This window comes from Syngnathoides biaculeatus, chromosome 7, assembly GCF_019802595.1.
Source record: "Syngnathoides biaculeatus isolate LvHL_M chromosome 7, ASM1980259v1, whole genome shotgun sequence".
In the NCBI taxonomy this organism is placed as follows: domain Eukaryota; kingdom Metazoa; phylum Chordata; class Actinopteri; order Syngnathiformes; family Syngnathidae; genus Syngnathoides; species Syngnathoides biaculeatus.
In genome coordinates, this window is record NC_084646.1 from 9,421,894 (window position 1) to 9,444,523 (window position 22,630).

General features: G+C 44.6%; 2 protein-coding genes across 2 annotated transcripts; both read left to right on the forward strand.

Moving 5' to 3' along the window:
* Positions 1-190: 190 nt before the first annotated feature.
* Positions 191-17,724, forward strand: anapc4 (anaphase promoting complex subunit 4). The gene is made up of 28 exons (XM_061825229.1): positions 191-356; positions 721-836; positions 917-1,022; positions 2,683-2,815; positions 2,888-2,962; positions 3,027-3,053; positions 3,600-3,644; positions 3,723-3,807; positions 5,363-5,470; positions 5,582-5,752; positions 5,850-5,914; positions 5,983-6,025; positions 6,976-7,052; positions 7,131-7,231; positions 7,330-7,381; positions 7,480-7,535; positions 8,588-8,634; positions 9,292-9,348; positions 9,422-9,478; positions 10,236-10,329; positions 10,417-10,514; positions 10,610-10,671; positions 10,778-10,816; positions 11,720-11,821; positions 13,423-13,500; positions 13,571-13,738; positions 14,938-15,061; positions 17,407-17,724. Exons 2-28 carry the CDS (start codon positions 729-731, stop codon positions 17,614-17,616), a joined length of 2,388 nt encoding a protein of 795 aa, XP_061681213.1. The 5' UTR covers positions 191-356; positions 721-728; the 3' UTR covers positions 17,617-17,724.
* A 399-nt stretch (positions 17,725-18,123) lies between these two features.
* LOC133503435 (gastrula zinc finger protein XlCGF57.1-like) lies at positions 18,124-22,373 on the forward strand. Its single transcript, XM_061825089.1, has 2 exons — positions 18,124-18,268; positions 20,547-22,373. Exon 2 carries the CDS (start codon positions 20,576-20,578, stop codon positions 21,869-21,871), a length of 1,296 nt encoding a protein of 431 aa, XP_061681073.1. The 5' UTR covers positions 18,124-18,268; positions 20,547-20,575; the 3' UTR covers positions 21,872-22,373.
* The last annotated feature ends 257 nt before the right edge of the window (positions 22,374-22,630 follow it).

Here is a 22,630-nt window from a genome sequence, read left to right on the forward strand (position 1 = left end):
AATGTTTCCGACGGTTAATAGAAAGCGTTATAACATTTACTTACCGGACAAAAATACATTCAATCAATCGTTTTAACATATTTAACACGTTTCATATAGTTAGTTGATTGGATAATATTTTCCCCAAAAAGAATTAGTATTTCGCGTTATTACCTCTGAGGAAATTTGTCTCTTCTCAGTTCCCGTCGCTTCACGATGATTGGTTGATAGGAAAAGAAGATGGCGCTGCCCGCGGAGTAGCAAACTGATAGCGTTGTTTGTTTCGTCCCATAATTGTAGAAAAACAAAAAACGAGAGTTCGTCTCGTATGAAAGGTCGCTAATCAATACCTAGCGTAACGTTGGAGGAGGATAAAGGTAAGATTTTATCTGTCCACTACGTCATTGATAACAGATTATAACCAAAGAACGGTACATTATTCAAAGAAAAACCATAAAAACACTCCAGAATACCTTTGAATGTACTGTCTATCTATCTATCTATCTATCTATCTATCTATCTATCTATCTATCTATCTATCTATCTATCTATCTATCTATCTATCTATCTATCTATCTATCTATCTATGTAGGACGTTTTGCACAATTTGCTCTTCGCTACCAAGGGACCTGAACGGCCCCCAAAAAAAGAGCCTTACAAATACTGTTGATTAAACTATAACAGATATTCATGCACACCTTTTTTATATATACATATATATAATTGTTTTGCATCATGTAGGAAAAATAATGCCCGCCTTCCGGCAAGTCGGGGAGAAGCAGCTCCCCAACCCCATCCTGTGCATGGCGTGGTCGCCCAAAAGAGATCTCATCGCTCTGGCCAGCACAACTGGAGAAGTACGCTTCCGGTATGGATGTCTTTGACCGCGGTTTGCTGCTTCACGACTTTTTCCCCTCTCCCCTTTTTTTGTCGGTAGTTGCTGCTGCACCGCTTGTCCAGCTTCCAGCGGGTTTGGAGCTTAGCGCCCAGCGAGCACATCGGGAAGGAGATCACCGCGCTCGCCTGGAGACCTGACGGCAAAAGTGAGCAGCGCTTGTGTCGCTCCAAAACAGTCGACCTGCCGCTACATCGTTGTTTAATCCCTTATGCTCCTGAATCTATCGTGAGCTTTTAAGCGATCGTTTGAGAGTTTTTTGCCGGACACAGAAGTCCGAATTTAGGATTGTGCACCTTCTGCGTAGTACCATGTTGTGCCACAACCTCCTGGGCAGCACTGAGCTCTGCTGGATGTGGATGCAGCATAGCCAAGAGTAAGAAGAAGAGGCAGGGAAGGCCCCCTACTAAGCTGGAGCAATAGTCGTTCCCCCAGAGCGGAGAAAATGTACGTCTCTGAGTATTGTTGTCGTGCCCCACGTGTAATAAAGTAGTTGTTTGAAGGGTTATAATTATCGTAACATCTATGCTAATTTTACGATAACCCAGCTATGGCATCTCGCGTTGTATATTAACATTAAGCTACAATACTTGAATTGTTCCTTGAACATTTTGGGGTGTTTGATTCACTTTTTTTCCCACGTGTCAGTTCTGAAGTAAAATTTAACTTGGAGTGACAAATAACTTAAATCCAAGGTAGTTCAAGATATTTCATCACATATTTTTTTTCCCTTTTTCAAAATTTAGTCATTTTGCAAAGTTTTACAGGGCGGGACAGTGGAGCAGCTGGTGAAGCGTTGGCCTCACAGTTCTGAGGTCCCGGGTTCAATCCCGGACCCGCCTGTTTGGAGTTTGCGTGTTCTATCCACGCCTGGGTGGGTTTTCTCCAGGCATTTCGGTTTCCTCCCACATCACCAAAACACGCAAGATTAATTGGACACTCTAAATTGCCCATAGGTGTGATTGTGAGTGCGACTGTCGTTTGTCTTGATGTTCCCTGCGATTGGCTGGCAACCAGTTCAGGGTGTACCCCACTTCCTGCCCGTTGACAGCTGGGATAGGCTCCAGCGCTCCCTGCGACCCTCATGAGGATAAGTGGCAAAGAAAATGGATGGATGGATACATAGTTTTACAATGTGACTTTGCTACTTTTTTCTTTTTTTAAGGGGACAATGATTAGTTTTAATTTTTGTAATTAGTGATATTTGTCTTGTAAAAAAAAAAAAAAACAACTTGTAGCCAAGGTTATAAAATATATTTCATAATTTTTTTTCTTTTACTTTTTGGATTTCAAAATTTAGTTAGTGTTACGTCGTTTTACATAGTGACTTCTCCTTTTCGTATATATATAATATATATATGTATGTATGTATGTATGTATGTATATGTATATCGGGCGGCACGGTGGTGCAACTGGTTCGAGTGCTGGCCTCACAGTTCTGAGGACGGGGGTTCAAATCCCTGCTGTGCGGAAGTTGCATATTCTGGGTGCCTGCGTGGGTTTTCTCCGGGCACTCCGGTTTCCTCCCACATCCCAAAAACATGCAACATTAATTGGACACTCTAAATTGCCCCAAGGTGTGATTGTGAGTGCGACTGTCGTCAGTCTCCATGTGCCCTGCGATTGACTGGCGACCAGTTCAGGGTGTCTGATGATATCTGGGATTCTTGTGAGGATAAGTGGCTCAGATCATGGATGGATATATATTTATACACACACAAACGGGGGCCGGATTGTCGGGTTTCTCTTTATGGTGGAGTTTGACCTGAGCGACGTTCACTCTTATTTATTGCGCTTGTGCGCGTCAGTTCTGGCCTTCAGCCTGGGCGACATGAAGCAGGTGGTCTTGTGCGGTGTGGAGAAAGCCGAGATCCTGCACGTGTTCCACATGCAGAACCCCGTCAGCTGCATGCACTGGATGGAGGTGACGGAAGAAAGCAGGTGAGAGTGAAGACACATCTTGAAATCCTGCACACAGACGGTTTTTTTTACATTCTCGTCACTGTGCTCCAGCGCCCTCGGATCGTTTTATCAGTCGGAGGATGAGTCCAAATTATTTCTCCCCAAATTGGCCTCCCTCCCCAAGAGGTAAGAAAAACAGCTACCAACCTGTCTTCAAGTCAACCACCTCATGTTTGTTTTTGTTCTCCAGCTACAGCACAACGTCAAAGCTCTTCAGGTAAAGCCGTTAAAGCCGGATGTCCTAGCGCAGGGGTCTCAAACTCGCGGCCCCCGGGACAATTGCGCCCCCCCCGGATGATATTTTGTGGTCCCCACCTTAATATGAAACTTAAACGATAGCGCCGCCATGAAGTTTTACATGAATGGCACTTTTACGGTGTTGTGCGCGGAGCTGACGAACCTACCAATCACGGTGAGGTTGTGGCTCTCGGGGGCGTGACGGCGACCAGGCTTGACGCAAGCAGAGAAACGTTTTTCGTTGAAAAGTTGCAGTGGTGTTGCCATGGAGATTTTCATGAGTAGTTTTGCACACAACGTGTTTACCTCAGCTTCCTTGCTTATCTTATTTTGTGCTAAAAAAAATAATAAAAAGACATCTTTTAAAATTTCTCATTTAAATTGCGCGCACGCGCGCCGAGGCTGCGGCCCAACCTCAGTTAGAATGTGCCCACAGCGCCCCCCCCGAGGCGAATTGAGTTTGAGACCTCTGTCCTAGCGGGATTGAAATACTCCGCACATGCAGTCGTAATGTGTTTATCTACAGCGAGGAGAAGTCTGACGAGATCATGAACCTCCTTGGAGAAGTCAGGTACTTTTATGTGCTTTGTGTTTCTACATCAAAGCGTAAAATTTGTCATCGTTTAACGCGTGTTGCGCCTCCTTGTAGGCTTAACATACTCGTCCTCGGAGGAGACGCCGGCCACGTGGAGCTTTACGCCTACGGGATGTACAAGATTGCAACGTTAGCCGGAGTAAGACGCCCGGAATGTGCTCAAATTCAGAATTTATAATGTCGGGCCTCGGCCAACGTGTTCGTCTTAATTGTAAGATTGACAAACGCAGGCGTGAAAAGCCTGTACTATTCTGCTCCCGTCCTGTAGGTGGCGGTAATGCGTATTTCAGAGTGAGTGCTAACCGCACACATTACCCCTACAGTGCTATTTACATGAGGAGACTTTATTTACCTAAACCGCTGTTAACATCAAGAATAATTGCGGGCAACGTTCCCTCTAATTTTTGACGCATCTGAGCAAACACGCTAAGCCCGTGAGCGCCCCCCTTTGACCACTGTGAGCAACATCGGGCATATGCACCGTGGTCAGATCGGTGTTATCGTTGAAGTTACATGGCTCATTAAAAGATTCAGATTGCAGCATTTACATTATCATCAGAAAATTGTATTTTTGGAAACTTGCAATGAAAATGTCAACAAACAAAAAAATACATTGCTAACCAAAGCAAGACAACTGTAAATTTGAAATGTCGCTTCCGACTTTGTTTCATTTGTTTATTTTTAACCCACAATGATATCCCCGTCTGTTTCTCTTGGTGTAAAACTGAATTATTGCTTGCCGAATATCTTTTGGCAATGCATGTTGAAAGCCAAACCGTTTTAATGTTAATTTTATGACGTCTCCTATTTTTAAAATACAGAATTAGCTTTTTTTGGACACCGTATCGTCTGTGCTTTCATCCTCGATCAGGCTGCGCCATGGTGGAATTTTAACATTATACACCATCTCATCCTGTACTTTCTACTTTGGCTTCAGACCAGACCTTTTTTACTCAAAAAAAGAAAAAATCTCATTCAGTTTCACCACTTTTCCTTTATTATTATTATTATTATTTTCTTATTATTATTCACATACTTCCACATTCATTAAAGCAACAGCATTTTTTTTTTTGAGTAAACATAAGCAGCATGTCTAACTTGTCTTTGCTCTACGTTGCCCAGACTTGTTTCGAACTAAAGCACCGGTGGTGGGCGGTGTTTGTAATCATGAGTGTACCCCTTTAAGAACCGGAGTTGGGCGGTGTGTGGCATGGTGTGGCTGTGCAGCAGCTTGTTGGCATGTCGGGATGTGGTTCACGGCGCTGGATAGGTTTTCGTCTGCGCTACAAGTGCGCAATTGCGCAGGTGCGCAGCTTTGAGGGAACGTTGATTGTGGGACTGTGATAATATGGCCAAGGAACACAAAATATGAAGTATGAGGTGTATGTGAAGCTCGGATGTGGCAGTTTGGATCGAGCAGAAAATGCATCAAATTCAAGGGGTAAAAAGTACCGCTAAGGTGAAAATTGATCCCTCCCCTCCTGATAAAGTGATGTGAAGTCGCTCGCTAGATGATTGGCCGCTGACGACGAGACCTCGTGCGCTCGGGTCCTAATAATTACGCTTTGGTGAAATAAGTCCTCGCGGCGCTACGGTTGACCGCCCCAGCTCGGGCGGAACGGGACGCGTTGATCGTCGCGAGATTGCATAACGACAAAATCCAGCCTAACCTTGCATTTGACGCCGCCGGGCAGGTTTCCGGCAGCTGTCGCACGCTAAGTCTGTCCAGCGACCTCAAGTCCCTGGTCGTCATCACCGAGGCGAAGTCGGCCGAGGACCGCGCGGAGATTTGCTTCGTTCAGGTGAGGCGCTTTCAGACGGCGGCGCCGCATTCTCGTTTTCGGGACCGCGGCGGTGTTCCGGGTGACTACGACGTTATCGGAACGAACCTTCCCGGTTTCCGCCTCCCTCAGCTGGACACGGGCCTGCTGTCCGACTGCTTGCCCGAGCTGACCAGGATGGCGCGCAAGTTCACCCACATCTCCACGCTGCTGCAGTACCTGCACCTGTCGCTCACGTGCATGTGCGAGGCCTGGGAGGAAATCCTCATGCAGATGGACCTCCGGCTCACCAAGTTCGTGCAGGTGCGCGGGGGCCCCCCCCGTCCCTCCGACGTGCCGCTTGTCCACACAGACGACTCCAGTTATGATTCCTTGTGTTTGTTTGTTTGTTTTTTTTAAGGAAAAGAATACCAGCACACAGGTGCAGGATGAGTTCCTGGAGCTTCTTTTGTGGGGACAGTCGAGGTGAGGAAGCTTCAGTTGGGCCTTGCGTGTTGCACGGGTAGAATCTTCACTTTGTTTCTTCTTGACAGTCCAGAACTGCAGGCTCTTCTCATGAATCAGCTGACTGTCAAGGTGAGCGCAAGAGAGAGCAAAAATATGTATTGTATTAAAAAAAAATGATCGAGGAAAAGGGCCGCTTTGATGCCACTCTGATATTTTGCATCAGGATATTTTATGGATACATGTTGTGAATTGTTGAGATTTTTCACAGGTATTTGCCAGTTTGGCTCAGGATTTATTTTGTCACAAACTTATTTTTGTAACTTTTTTTTAAATCAGACTTTAGCAATTTGTCAAATTGTTTTGTCCAAGGTTTGTCAGATTTGTGGAGTTTTTTTTTGTTTATTTTTTTTTTTTGGTGCCTGATGGTTTTGGTCAAGGCGGCACGGTGGTTCCGCTGGAAAGCATTGGCCTCACAGTTCTGAGGACCCAGGTTCGATCCCGGACCCGTCTGTGTGGCTTTTCTCCGGGCACTCCAGTTTCCTTCCACATCCCAAAAACATGCAACATAATGCCCGTTGGCAGGAGGGATAGGCTCCAGCACTCCCGCGACCCTCGTGAGGATAAGCGGCTAAGAAAATGGCTAGATGGGTGTGAATTGCTGTGAGATTTTTCCCAGGTTTTTTTTTTAAAAATCAGACTTTTTCAATATTTTTCTGTCCAATGTTTGTCAGGTTTGTGGAGTTTGTTGAGATTTTTTGCGTAATGATTTTGGTGAAATTTCGGGAGTCAGCGGCCAGACAGAAAAAGTCACTTCCTCGGCACCTATATTCCACCGGTCTCCCTCTTACCTTTTTCCACTCAAGCGACCCCTTGGGGCCGTTAGCAAAAATGCACAAATTAGCCGCATCACCGCATAAGCATGTGTGAAAAAAGTCGCGGCTTATAGGCCGGAAATGACGGTAGTTGGCCAAGGTACAAATCTTGGAAGTTGGCCAAAGAACAGCTTCAGACTTTTCAGTGTTCGTCCTCTCATCATCGACGTGAAGCTTTTTTTTTTTCTTCTCCCATTTCCACCGCAGGGCCTGAAGAAGCTCGGCCAGACCATCGAGTCGTCGTACTCCAGCATCCAGAAGCTGGTGATTAGCCACCTTCAGAGGTCGGAGCGCGTCTCTTCGGTGTCCTTTTTGACGTTTCCCCACCTCCCGACAAACCCGTCGCTCGCTTGTTCCCGCAGTGGCTCCGAAGCGCTGCTGTACCACCTGAGCGAGGTCAAGGGCATGTCGCTGTGGAAGAAGAAGTTCCAGCCCCTCGGCCTGGATTCGGCCGCCGTCGAAGGTAGGTAGCGTGAGTTCGCCAAGCAAGCGAGTGCAAAGGCTGCACACGCTTATGATTTTTTTTCTTTTTTTTTGGGGTGTGTTTTTTGGAACTTCCAGCGGCCATCACGGCCGTGGGCTCCTTTTCCTTAAAGACCAGCGAACTCCTGCAGTAAGTTCATCCGCTGCTTTCGTATTAATGTACCTCGAAAGCCGGATTTGAACCACGTCCAACACGATGATGACGTGAACTCGTCTTTGGACGTGCAGGGTGATCGACAAGAGCATGAAGAACTTTAAAGCCTTTTTCCGCTGGCTGTACGTGGGTACGTACGTACGTTTCGACGTTTTTTCCTTAGCATCGTGGTGCCTTGAGATACGAGCGAGCCAACTTGGGAGTTTTTCTCGATACAAGCTGCCGTTCAGACTTTTTAAAAATAATTTTTGCCTTGTCATGCAAGCAAAAAATTAAGCTACTACTGCTGGAAGGTGGCAGTGAACTCAACACACTTAACAACAAACAGCAGTTTGCCAGATAGTGATTGCGTCCTTTACGTCCGCTAGCTTATCCATCAATCCATGTTTTTTAGCCGCTTATCCTCACAAGGTTCGCTGGGAGTGCTGGAGGAATCCCAGCTGTCAACGTGCAGGAGGCGGGGTACGCGCCGAACTGGTCGCCAGCCAATCCCAGGGCACATCGAGACAAACAGACGCACTCACAATCACACCTACGGGCAATTTAGAGTGTCCGATTAATGTTGGGTGTTTTTGGGATGTGGGAGAAAACCGGAGTGCCCACCCGGAGGAAAGCCACGCAGGCACGGAAAAAACATGCAAACTCCACACAGGCCGGTCCGGGATTGAACCCGGGACTTCAGAAATGTGAGGCCAACACTTTCCAGCTGAGCCCCTGCTAGCTTAATGCAACACGTAATGGGAAAAACCATAGATGGGCTAACCCATCTTCACGCATTATACTGCCCCCAGGTGGCCAAAGTGCAACACACTCGAAAGAGTGCCACAATGTCCATTAAATTGAAACATATCCTAAACCCTGACCATGTGACAAAAACTGGTTAAATCCCTTACATTTGATCTAATTAGGTCAATATTCTTTTATATTTTTATAAAGTGGCATATTGTGAAAATATATTTTTCTGATTTAAGAAAAAAAAAAAGTAACTCCTTTTTTTTGGGCCTGGGGGGGGTGTGTGACTGGAACGGATCAATGGAATTTCCACTCATTTCAATGGGGAAAGATGATCTGCTGTATGACTGATTTGAGTTACAAGCGTGGAACAAATTAAACTCATATGTCAAGGCACCACTTTTTGAATTATTATTTTTTTTGTTACGAATTTGTTTTTTCTCTCGGCAGCGATGCTGAGAATGTGCGACGAGCACGTCCCCCCAGAGCTCAACAAGGTGAGACGCACGTATTTTTGGGGTGTGCGACAAAACCCCTTCGAAAGCGGCCTCACCCCCCCCCCCCCCCCCTTCAAAGTCCGAAAACGTCAACCCGCGACGGCGCTTTTGCCAATCAACACCAAATTGGGGGACGGAGGAGGACAAGTCTACCATAACGGGATACTCCAAAAATTGTTCAGGACGCATACCGGAAACTGGATGGGAAGTCAGCCATTTTGGGTCAACGCTCATACTACCGCTTTCTCGGAAATATTTTAGGATGATCATTTCGAGAGCATCCGCCATGAAAAAAAGAGGAATGACCCGAAAGAGTAATTGAAATTCTTTCATTTTTTTGTCATTTTTTTCATTCTCAGGCCACTTTGAGGGCATTTCCCATCCTCACAAATCGAATCTTACGATTCCTCCAGCTGAAAATTTCCATTCGGCTGGTAGCCATTTCGGGTCATTTAGTCTTTTTCCAGCGGTCCTTTTAAAAAATATCTACACCAACAGAATTTGTCTGGCTGCTGCCAAGTTTGCTGCGAAATTTGATAATCCTTCGTGAAAACGCAAAACTCTTTAAAAAGTCACTTGGACGAGGTCGGAGACTGACCGGCGCGCTGAAGGTTGCGGCGGGCCCGTTCCTCGTTTGAATTTCTCGCATTTTCTCAGATGACGCAGAAGGACATCGCCTTTGTCGCCGATTTCCTCTCGGAGCATTTCAGCGAGGTGAGCCCGGGAACGACGACGACAACAAAAACGACGTTTTGTCCACGTTTTGAGTCCTTTGTCCCTTCCGCAGAACGAGCTGCTCTTTGACCGGAAAGGGAAGTACTTCAACATCGAGCGGGTCGGTCAGGTCGGTGACTCGTGTCTCGGTGGTCATCCTAAATAATCAAACGGAGCAAGTAGCGTAATGTCTGACCTATTAGCCGCGACTTTTTTCACACCCTGCGGCTAATTTGTGTTTTTTTTTTTTCTAACGGCCGCGACGGGACAAAGTAAGAGTGAGACCGGTGGAATATATGTGCCGAGGAAATGACTTTTACCGGTCCAGTCATGTTAGAGCTGCGCTAGCGTGTTACTGCCAGTAAAAGTTTCTTTCGGCTTGTCCCGTTAGGGGTATGTTTTTGTTTTGTTTTTTTTAACCGGCGCTAACATTAGCATGAGCGGCGGCGCTACCGTTCAACTCTATGTAGCGCAAAGGTAAGAGTGAGACCGGTGGAATATATGCGCCGAGGAAGTGAATTTTACCGGCCCTTTTAGCACTGCACTAGTATGTTGCTGCTGTGTTACTGGCGTGTCTCAGTGATATTTATCAGTAAGTTTTATTTTAACTGGCACTGTTAGCGTTAGCGCGGCACTAGCGATAGGGCTAGCACTGCGCTAGCGTTAAACTCTCTGTGTACGGTCTTTGTAAATATCTCGTGTTTCGATGTGGGCACTTGCGGCTTTTACACGGCTGCGGCCTACGTACGTACCAAATAGTATTTCCTTTACAAATGTACTGGGGGAGGCTTATAAGCAGGTGCGCTGTGTCAACCGGGAATTGCGGTATTTTCTGCCCCGGAAATGAGTCCAAAATGAGTCATTTGTGTGCTTGGTATGAATTGCAGTACTTAAAGGACGAGGACGAGGACCTGGTCTCACCGCCGAGCAGCAGGGGGAACCAGTGGCTCAAGTTTTTAGAGGACAGCACGCACCTGAAGGGTGAATTTCGACACGTTTGGGCTTTTCTTTTGTTGTCCCTCTTCCGAGAAGTTCATGTTTTTCTTTTCTTTTTTGTTTATTTTGAAGAGAGCCCTCTCCTGTTTCCTTCCTTTCCCCAAAAATCTTTACACTTTGTCAAGCGGATGATGGAGAAGACGATCGAGCTTTGCCTGCAGAAACCTGCGGTGGGTCTACTGACTGATTCTCGCCCGTGTGTCGTTCTGCGACAAAATTAATTTTACGCTTTTTTTTTTTTTTTTTTCGTTTGTTTCGTGTCCAGGAAGTGATCGGGAAGTCCGTGAAGGAGGCGTTTTTTCTACCGCTGTACTCGGCGCCGCGACGGTACGATCTGGCGCCTCTGTATTAACGCTGCTTTGGTCCCGATTCCCGTTTATGATTACATTTCCATTTTTTAAATGTTATTAAATATATTTTTTTCATCCCCCAGCTCTGAAAGTACCCAACATCTTTTTGAGCTCCCGTCCGTGTAAGTAAAATGAAACAAGCATCCATAAATGTTAAATATCATTGGAACAGACCCAGATTACTAACAGCTTATTTAACCTGCATCCATATTTTTACTCAGAAAGTCAAAATCTGATTTTTGCATTACACAAGTGCAATTTTTTTTTTTAATTTTTTTTTTTTTTTTTTTTTTTTTTTTTGGCGGGGTCTATAGATTCCTAAATTCTTCCATAATATTTCCCAAAATGGTGTCCTGAATATTGCCGCACAAACCCAATCAACAACACTGCAAAATTTTCTTTGGAATTTATTTTCATTGATCTGTAAATATTGTTTTTATTTCATTTGGCAAGTAAATAAAAGTTGCAAAATTTGATAAAATATCGAGACAGCTGAGCCCATTCCTATTTGCGTTACGTAATTTCTCTAAATGGTCAGTAAAAGTCTTTCATTAGTCTTTTTTTAAACCCGCAGATCAAAAGATATTACCCTCATTATTAAAGAACACTAATAATTAAAAACTTCCAAACAGTAAACATATTCCAAATGTTGGGAATGCTTCGATTGTGCAAAACTCTGATTTTCCGCCTTCTCTCGTGTTGACGAATGCTTGTTTTTCACAGCTTTTGCGCTTTTGTTATGATTATTATTATTTTTATTTTTTTTGTTACACATCTGAGTAACATAAATATTATCTTGCGGAAGAAAAAAGAAATGAACGCATGCATAGACATTTTGTTATCGTTTGAATAATCAGTGTACCCATGCTACAATACTTGTGCTTGCGTTTCTGCGTAGGGTTCAAATAAATGTTAAAAAACATTTTATTTTTATTTATTTTTTTTTAATCTTTTGATAAAACCCACAAAAAATGACAGGATGAAAATATGAGCCACTGATGTGTGTTTACTTGTCGGTTCCGTAGGTGGAATGACAAGAAGGCCAAAATGCACAACGTGGTGTTCTGCATGCCGCACGTTTCGCCGCACAAAGTCTACCTGCTACGCAAAGGAAGCGACCCAAGCAGGTGATGCTACTTTTTCCCCTTTCCGGTATACATTTACGAGGTACTTTGAATTAAAGGCGCCGCGTTACAAGTTTTTACCGTGACATGATTGATTTTTTTGGGGGGGGTTTTAGCGGGCCCTTGCGTAAAATGGGGGGAAAAAAATGGAGCAATGAAAGTTCTGCGACGCCCTCACATTCGGGCAAGGGGAGCCGCAGTGGCTTTTCGGGCATTTATTGAATACGAGAATACACAATACGCGTATTCGTACAGGAGCTGCTGTCAGCCCCTGCTCACGCACAGACTCTCCCGGGCAGACTCGCCGGCGTCACACACGTTACACAATACAAAACGGTATTTTCTATACGATCAATGCTTCCAATTTTGTGTGTGTTCAAATACAGAAAAAGCTCAAATGTGTTCTTTTTAAATATGTTGGAGGGATGAGGGATAAAAGAAAATGTCTGCATTTCACTAATTGCGGTCAGGTCGGGAATGTGTCCGCCGCAATAAACGGGGGGGTCGTTTTGGAATTTTAGAATATATTGACTTACATGCTGTAATTTCCGTGCTACAGAGCGCACCTGATTACAAGCCTCACCCAGTACATTTGTAAAAGAAATACTATTTGGTACGTACATAGGCCGCAGCCGTGTAAAAGCCGCAATGTCCACATTGAAAGACGAGATATTTCCAAAGAAAGACGGTACACAGAAAGAGTTTTCAAAGTTTTAATAACTTATCTTAGCTTAACATGGCAACAACACAGTAGCATGAACAGGGCAGGTAAAAAATATAAAAAAACCCAACATACCAGTAAAAAACACAGTATCACAGCGCTAACAGGGCCGGTTAAAAAAAAAAAGTACCTAAATCACTGAGACGCAGCAGTAACACAGCAGCAACAGGCAAGTGTGACGTTAACGCTAGCGCGGCGCTAACGGACAGTTAAAAATAAACATACCGGGAAAAATCACTGACACACGGCAGTAACACAGCAGCAAAGGCTAGCGTGACGTTAACGCGAGCGCGACGCTAACAGGGCCAGTTAAAAAAAAAAACATACCGGTAAAAATAACTGACACACGGCTGTAAAACAGCAGCAACATGCTAGCACAGCACTAAGGCTAGTGCAGCGCTAACAGGGCCGGTTAAAAAAACATACTAGTAAAAATCACTGACACACGGCAGTAACACAGCAGCAACATGCAAGCACAGCGCTAAGGCTAGCGCAGTGCTAAGAGGGCCGGTTAAAAAAAAAAAACCATACAGGTAAAAATCACTGAGACACGGCAGTAACACAGCAGCAACATGCAAGCACAGCGCTAAGGCTAGCGCAGCGCTAAGAGGGCCGGTTAAAAAAAAAAACCATACAGGTAAAAATCACTGAGACACGGCAGCAACACGCAAGCACAGTGCTGAGGCTAGCGCAGCACTAACATGGCTGGTAAAAAAAAAAAAAAACACTGGTAAAAGTCACTTCGTCGGCACATATATTCCACAGGTCTCACTCTTACCTTTTCCGCTCGAGTGCCCCCTTGCACAAATTAGCCGCAGGGTTGAAAGCGTGTGAAAAAAGTCGCGGCTTATAGGCCGGAAATGACGGTAAATGTTTTTCACAGACACATCCCCAACGTCGTGGCGTCCCTCGACCTGAGCCACCACCGAGACGCCCCCGACGGCGACAACGCGGATCCTCGGTGAGCGAGACCCGCCGGGAACTCCGACCCGGCAGAGGAGATGCGGCCCGCTGACGCTCGTCTTTTGCAGGCCGCGCGGCGTCTACGGCTGCCTGGATGCTCGTTTCTATAGCAACGAGACGCTGACTGTGGTCCTCCAGGGAGCGGAAGAGGAAAACGGGCGCAGCGTCCTGGCACAACTTCCCGTGTCGTCCAGCCTGAGCTGTCAGAGCGAATTCAACTGGACGCCCGGTTTGAGGTGCAGCGATCCACACGACTTGATTGTTACTACTACTGCTTCCTTGTTTATTCTCAAAATGTGATACTCGTACCACAAGTGCAATGCGAAATAACTAAGTACAGTTTAGTTGTATTTCATGTTTTAGTACAATATATTTTTTTTTACCTTTCATATATTTCCAAAGTTTATTAGTTTTATCCATCCATTTTCATAGCCGCTTATCCTCACAAGGGTCACGGAGCCTATCCAGGCTGTCAACGGGCAGGAGGCAGGGTATACCCTGAACTGGTTGCCAGCCAATCGCAGGGCACACGGAGACAAACGACAGCCGCACTCACAATCACACCTAGGGGCAATTTACAGCGTCCAATTAATGTTGCATTTTTTTGGGGATGTGGGAGGAAATTGGAGTGCCTACCCGGAGAAAAGCCACGCAGGCACGGGGAGAACATGCACACTCCACACAGGCGGGACCGGGATTCAACCTGGAACCTCAGAAGTGTGAGGCCAATGCTTTCCTCGATGACCACCGTGCCGCCCTTATTAGTTTTATTTGCAACATATTTAAATTGAATTATCATTCAAATATATATATTGTTGGCGGCACGGTGGATCATCTTGTAAAGCATTGGCCTCTGAGGACCGAGGACCCGGGTTCGATCCCGGACCCGCCTGCGTGGGTTTTCCTCGCCGCTCCGATTTTCCTCCCACATCCCAAAAACATGCAAGATTAATTGGACACTCTAAATTGCCCATAGGTGTGATTGTGAGTGCGGCTGTTTGTCTCCTTGTGCCCTGGGATTGGCTGGCGACCACTTCAGGGCGTACCCCGCCTCCTGCCCGTTGACAGCTGGGATAGGTTCCAGCGCTCCCTGCGACCCTCGTGAGGATAAGCAGCAAAAGAAAATGGATGGATGGAAATACCGTGTTCATGTTCAAATTGTACAGTTTCAGTGGCCTGCAGTAATATTCAATATATTTTTCAGGGATAAAACCTCAGTTTTATATTTGATGAATACTTAGGACAACTTCTTTCTTTTAATGTTACTCAGCAGGATGGTATTCGAAGAGGTTTACGTATTTTTAGGCGCTACTTTGTATCACAAGTACGAGAACCGTCTGTCAGGATCAGACGTGCTGACCATTCCAAGTTTTTGCCTCCCGGGTCGACGACGACATCAAGACTCCAGTGTGGTATTTCTCACCCGAACCTTCAGGTTGGACCAGCAAAGCGCCAGCATTCCGTGCCAAGACCTGGTCCTGGGACATCAGTGGCGGGAACTGGAGGGCATGAAGGCCCAGTTCGTCGCAGTCAACGGCATCCGGGAAGTAGCCTGCGTGGTAAGCCTCCAACGCTCGCGCACGACGGCGATCCCCCGCAAATACGCGCTTGACAAAATTCACCTCATCGCGGCTTTCGGACATTTTTTTTCGTACTATTTCTGTTGTGCCACGAGAAAGTATGAATTGGAGTCAAGGAAGTACGCTTAAGTGACACATCTCAACTGCTTAAGCTATTTGTATGCTGGGGAGGGCGGAGCTAGGTTTAGCCTGGGTTGCTAGTCGAAAATTCCGCAGTCTGAACTGAATGCGTTTTCTTTTTCTTCTGCTGAAATCGAATCGAATATTTATTTCGAGAGTCGTGTTGGAAGAGGAGTTTAAAATGATAAAATGTTTTGGATCATAGTTTCTGGTCGAGCAGAAATCCGTGAGTACCGTAATTCCCGGCTGACAGAGCGCGCCTGGTTATAAACCTCACCGAGTACATTTGTAAAGGAAATATTTGGTTCATACGTACGCCGCAACTGTGTAAAAGCCGCAAGTGCCCACTTTGAAACACGAGATATTTACAAAGAAAGACCGTACGCAGAAAGAGTTTGGCTAGCGCCGCGCTAATGCTAACAGTGCCAGTTAAAATGAAACTTACCGGTAAATATCACTGAGACACGCCAGTAACACAGCAGTAACACGCTAGCACAGCGCTAATGCTAGCCCAGCACTAACAGAGCCGGTAAAAGTCACTTCCTCGGCACATATATTCCACCGGTCTCATTCTTACCTTTTCCGCTCGAGTGCCCCCTTGCAGCCGTTAGAAAAAATGCACAAATTAGCCGCGTCACCCCTTAAATCACAGGGTTAGTCGCGGCTTGTAGGCCAGAAATTAGAAAAATTAATGTGCCCATAAAATGGATTGATTAAACTGTACTGTAATTGCCTATAGATGCCACAAGCTGGCGGCAAAGTAATACTGTTGTCACAAATACATAAATTTGGGAATGTCAAGCCACGGGACATATGTGGGTTTGCTGTATAATTGACCCCTCCGTGGATATTGCGCAATCCGCGTCACTGACCAATCAGAGGCCAGAGATCTGCATAGACCAAAGGCCGTTTTTGCTCCCGCCATTTTCTCAGACAACATTGCATGGTCCAGTATAGGTTTTGTTAGCGTTTTATCGCGTATTTGGGTTATTTAACAAAAAATATGGTTTAGAGGTGTAGTCGCGGACTTTGCAATAGTGACGACAGGTATCCTGAAAGGCGAGTTGGTGGAGTTCGATTCGTACCCTTTCCAAAACCGAAGACCCAGTACGAAAAATGCCTTCGATGGATCAAACTTTGTGGAAGACCGCATCATCAACTAAATCCATCTAATATCAACCGGAACAGACATGTTTGCACGAAGGGATGCCCTATATTTGATTTTCAATACACGTCTCGTATACATGAATGAGACGTTCTCCGCTAGCATAACACCGCTACGTGCGATCGATTGACAAACTTATTCTTTGTTGAGCGATATTTAGCGATGATCGGACTGCGCAAACGTGTCGCTTTCTTGCCGGCTCGCGGCCGAAGCTTAACCAGACTGTGTTTGCACGAAGATATGCCCTATGTTTGATTTTCAATACACGTCTCGTATACATGAATGAGACGTTCTCCGCTAGCATAACACCGCTACGTGCGATCGATTGACACACTTATTCTTTGTTGAGCGATATTTAGCGATGATCGGACTGCGCAAACGTGTCGCTTTCTTGCCGGCTCGCGGCGCCGAAGCTTAACCAGACTGTTTATGCACGAAGATATGCCCTAAATTTGATTTTCAATACACGTCTCGTATACATGAATGAGACGTTCTCCGCTAGCATAACACCGCTACGTGCGATCGATTGACACACTTATTCTTTGTTGAGCGATATTTAGCGATGATCGGACTGCGCAAACGTGTCGCTTTCTTGCCGGCTCGCGGCCGAAGCTTAACCAGACTGTGTTTGCACGAAGATATGCCCTATGTTTGATTTTTAATACACGTCTCGTATAAATGAATGAGACGTTCTCCGCTAGCATAACACCGCTACGTGTGAACGATTGAAAGAAATCACAAGCATGGCGTCTCTCTCAGTTCAGAATGTATTGTATTGTATTTGCCATTTTTACTAATTGTTTGTCTTACGTCAGCGCACGTGGCGTGAGGTCAGTTCAGGAGGCGTGGTTAAGTGCCCTGTACGGAGGGGTCAATTACGCTAAAAATTACAATGATTTTTTTGCGCAGTCATCAATTACTCACGGTTTTATGTTTTTTCACTAACATGATAAAATGATGAATGAACTGCACTTACTGTGCATAGCGTTTTATCTACATTATGACAATGAGGAAGTGATGGCACACGTCTGCCCCGCAGCTGAGCGAAAACCTGAGGCACCTCCGCGTCTTCGAGATGGACGTGGAGGACGAGGACGACGAGGGCGCCGAGCCGCAGAACGACGCCGCCGAGCGGGACGCGCCGGACGCCGCCACGGCCGGCCAGGGGGACGAGAGCGCCGAGGCCATCCACGACGAAGACGGCAAGACCGAGGAGCGCTTGGAGTCGGAGGAAACCTCTGAACTGTAGACTCGGGCGCAGATTGCGTGTTTACTTGGTTTTGTTACTTTTTGTTTACATTAAATGGAAAAAAAATGCAGCTGTTATTTTCTTAAAATAAAGATATGTGCTTCTCTGTATGTTTTTTTTTTTTTTTTAATTTCCATCCAGCCATTCAACGAACCACAATTGTTTATCCTCACGAGGGTCAGGGATTATTCTATTATCGCGGGTGGAACGATGGAGCAACTGGTTTGAGCGTTGGCCTCACAGTTCTGAGGACCAGCGTTCAAATCCCGTCCCCGCTTGTGTGGAGTTTGCATGTTCTCCCCCCCCATCGTGCCTGGGTGGGTTTTCTTTGGGTACTCCAGTTTCCTCCCACATCCTAAAAACGTATTCATTGGAGACTAAATTGCCCCTAGGTGTGATTGTGAGTGAGACTGTTGTCCATCTCCATCGGTGATAGTCTCCAGCACTCTCGCGACTTCGTGGGGATAAGCGGCTCAGATAATCGATGGGTGGATATATTATATCGCTCGCTAATCAAGTGGACGGAGGAAGACGAGTACCTCTCCAAGATGGCGGCAATGCGACACCGAGGTTATCTCACCAACAAAGAAGAGCAATCCGGAAGTTAGCAAAATCTTCCCAGTGGAGCAAAGAGAAACGTCGTGAATTCAACGTCTGTATTACTTTTTTTTTCGTCTTTGTTTGTCAATTTGGTAGTTACATGCGTGACGTTTGATCAAAAAAGCAAATATCACATTTTGCGATAAGTTCGTCTTGGCAGACTTGTGAGGCTCTCCAGGTAGCTTAGCATGCTAGCTACAAACAGACGCAGGAATGAGCTTGCCTTTGTAAAAATATTTTTTAAAAAACGATTCAAATGTTAACATCGTACGAGAAGAAACATTAATAATTTCTCTGTTCGTTTTTGTAGTCTGTGAAGTACCTCGCGTGGATTGTTGGTAGTGTTTCCTAAGTGGTTCCCCCCCCCCCCATATATTTACAGTAATCAGCTGTTAGCGTAGGTAAGAAAATGTGGTACCCTGAATCTCAATTTTAATTCATTCCGTGAACAAACTCGTCACTCAGTTTACTTCAGCCACCAAGAAATGCACCACCAACTTTTGCTCGCGTCTTTTTATTTAATAAAGAAAAATAGTACTCTCCTCGGACTGCAACTAACGTTTTTTTTTTCTTTTTTTTTACGATGGGTTAATCTTTTGATTATTTATAATGTCCAATGCTGAATTGGTTAAAAGTGTTTATTTTCCATTACTTGATTTAAAGCCAGGACCTTGCTTCATATTGGCAGTGGAGAAAATGCACAAATATAAAGTGACTATGGTTAAGTTTGTGATTTGGTCTGTAGCATGTCAGAATTGAGGCAAAAATGTTCATCATTTTTTTTTCCAAAGTCCAACCAGATGTTTGCAAACATCTTATTTTGATGAAAGACAGCATTAATTAGCCTGCTTTCATGATCATACCGTGTCATACCGTGATCTGACAGTTTACTGCTGAGAGGCTGAAATTCCAAGGATTTGGACCATTTTAAGATAAAGATCTTTAAATGATGAATTAATGATCAAAAATAGTTGTCTATTAATTTGATAATCAGGTACACATTGCATTGTATAACATTAAATTTAACACAACAAAAGAAAATGTGAAGAAAGTATTTTTGAAAGTCACTCACACACTTCAGTGATTTTTTTTAAAAAAAAAAGCAAAAACAAAAAAAAAAGTACAAAAATTTCACAAACCTAGTGCCTTTTTGTCAGGTAGTAACTCAAAGAAATACAAATATCTGGCAAAAATGTGACAAAATCAGTTTTTTTAAAAAAAGTGGCAAGAAAATCTGACAAAAATCCAACCAAAATGTAGTTGTCCGTGAATTTGATAATCGGGTATACACTGCATTGTATAACACATTTAATTTAACAAAACAAAATAAAATGTGAAGAAATTGCTTTTTTTTTTAAAGTCACGCACACACTTTTGTGATTTAAAAAAAAAAGTTAAAACAAAAGTATTTGACAAAAATTTCACAAACTTAGTGCCTTTTTGTCAGGTAGTAACTGTAAAAAAAATATACAAATATCTGGCAAAAATTTGACAAAATCAGTTCAATAAAAAAGTGGCAAAAAATCTGACAAAAATCCTATCAAAAAATAGTTGTCCATGAATTTGATAATCGGGTATACACTGCATTGTATAACACATTTAATTTAACACAACAAAATAAAATGTGAATAATTTTTTTTTTTTAGTCACGCACACACTTTTGTGATTTAAAAAAAGTATTTGACAAAAATTTCACAAACCTAGTGCCTTTTTGTCAGGTAATAACTGTAAAAAAATACAAATACCTGGCAAAAATGTGACAAAATCATTTTTTTAAAAAAAGTGGCAAGAAAATCTGACAAAAATCCAACCAAAAAAACAGAAAAAGATCATTGCTGCCATGGGAGCGGAACTCCATTGTAAACTGAGGAGCAGAGATGGGTACCGGAAGCAAAATATGTAAATAGTCAAGGAATGAATAGTAGAAAAAAATAATCATAAATGTATGAAAGTAAAGGTTACTTTCGAATACTATAACTCAAGTAATGAGAGAGTAGCTCATTTACTACCCACCTCTAATCACATTTGGACCAACAAGAACATCTTCTAAACAAGTGATTCTCAACCCTTTTTGTGCATAGGCAAATACATATCTTACATTTAAAAAATCTCACGGCACACCAACCGACAAAAATGTCACAAAAAGTCCATAAGGACTTTCTGTTATGTAATAGGAAAGCATTTATTTGTTGCATCTGTCTTTATACGCCACTGCCTTAGATTGACCAACAAAGATACATCGTATGTTGTAAATAAATATTAATATGAGCAATTAAGTGAAATTTGGTCATTTGACATGACACACCGGTTCTAAACAATTTGTTTTCCAGGTGTCAAACAAAACATCCAGCATCTGACGATGGAAAGTCGAGACGGGCCTGAGCCCCCCGGGATTAAAGAGGAAGAGGAGGACTTTTGGACCAATCAGGACGGGGAGCGGGTGGAGGCTGATGTCACCAATTTTCCGCTGACTATTGTGCTCGTGAAGAGTGAGGACGACGACGGAGCTTTGCCGTCGCAGCGTCATCGCAGTCCGAGTGAGGAGCAGAGCAGATTTCTGGAAGGTGGAGAAGATGGAGAACATTGTGGAGGATCGCAACCAGACAGCTTTGCTCCTTTATCAGATATGGACGACATGATGTCACACTCCTCTGACGACATCATGGATCAAAGCGATGACGCCAAAGAACTTTCGCAGGCGAGCAGCGTATCGAAGAAACACTTCAGATGCTCCGAATGCGGCAAAATGTTCGGCGACCGGGGGATTTTGAACCGGCACATGAAACGCCACACGGGTGAGAAACCTTTCGCTTGCTCGGCGTGCAGCAAGATGTTCAGCCGCCGGGACTGCCTGCTCTCGCACATGCGGTGCCACGCCGAGGAGAAAGCCTTCCGCTGCTCGGTTTGCGCTCAAACCTTCCGCCACCGGCAGAACTTGATCTCTCACCTGAGATGTCACATCGGTGAGAAACCCTTCGGCTGCTCAGAGTGCAGCGGCGCTTTCTCCACGAAGGCGCACTTGAAGAGGCACGCGAGGACGCACACCGGAGAGAAACGCTTCATTTGCTCCTTGTGCGATAAACGCTTTACAACGAAAGGGAACGTGCTGTTACACATGCGGACCCACACGGGGGAGAAGCCTTTCTCGTGTCCCGTTTGCAGCGGAACGTTCTCCACGAAGACGCACTTAACTCGGCACGCCCGGACGCATACCGGGGAGAAGCCTTTTGCGTGTTCCGTGTGCGACCAGAGATTTTCCCTGAAGGAAAACATGTTGACGCACTTGAAAAAACACAACAGGGCGCCTCCGTTCTCCTGCGCCGCCTGCTCGGCCACCTTCTCCAGCAGGAAAGAAGCGATGGCGCACAAGAGCTCGCACGCCGGGGAGAAACCTTTCGCCTGCTTGGTGTGCGCTAAGAGGTTCACAAGCAAGGGGAACATGATGACGCACATCCGGGGGCACACGGGGGAGAAACCCTTCACCTGCTCTTTCTGTGAAAAGGGATTCACAATCAAGGGGGACATGATGAGACACAGAAGGACGCACACAGGGGAGAAACCGTTCAGTTGTGACGTGTGCAAGAAAAGATTCACTCGGAAGTGCCACGTGAACAAACACAAGTGTCTGGTGAACGCGACAATACTAAATGACTAAAACGTACTGATTTTTAACCCATTTTTTGAACATCGGTGACCCTATGCATATTGTGCAAGAAAATCTGTATTTGGACTCAATTTTGGCAATTTCTTCACTTGTGATTAAAGTCAATAAAGGTCTGATTGTCTACTATCACGAAAAGATTTGCCCAAGTGAGGGTACCCACATATAATAGGGCCGAATTTGAGCATATTCTCCCCTTCAATAAGCGATAGTTAAGGCCTGATTATGATTTTTAAAAATATATATATATTCTCAGTGATTGCCATGTGGTCTGGTGTTTGAAAAGTGATTCTTTTCCTCATTTTTTTGTCAAAAAAAACCCCCAGCAGATAGTTATTACTATTATTATTAGCATGACTGTTCATTATATCTGATGGCAAATATCTGCACATGATTAAAAATCGGTTAAGACGTTAAAACTTGACGATTTTCGATTAACCGATTTTCCTTTGCACAAACTAATCCTCACATGGTGTAAGATATCACACATGCAAGAATACCTCCACCGATAATCGCGATTTTCCTCCTCCAACGCGGATGTCCGTTGTAGTACCAAGAATGACCCGTGAGGGGCAATGTGGTGCCAAAGGGAAATCCGACAGACGTAAAAAAAAACGCCGAAGAAACATCGGACAATCGAGGCTTTGCCGACATTAATTCTCACCGATGAAAAATGCTCAGTCAAACATTAAAATAATAATTCCCAAGACTATACTAACGTAAATACACTAATTAAACACTTAATAATTACGG

Coding starts and splice junctions, on each gene's coding strand:
- anapc4 (XM_061825229.1), top strand. CDS start 729: ATGCCCGCCTTCCGGCAAGTCGGGGAGAAGCAGCTCCCCAACCCCATC. Junction 6,026..6,975: donor TGAATCAGCTGACTGTCAAG/GTGAGCGCAAGA, acceptor TTTCCACCGCAG/GGCCTGAAGAAGCTCGGCCA. Junction 7,053..7,130: donor GTGATTAGCCACCTTCAGAG/GTCGGAGCGCGT, acceptor TTGTTCCCGCAG/TGGCTCCGAAGCGCTGCTGT.
- LOC133503435 (XM_061825089.1), top strand. CDS start 20,576: ATGGAAAGTCGAGACGGGCCTGAGCCCCCCGGGATTAAAGAGGAAGAG.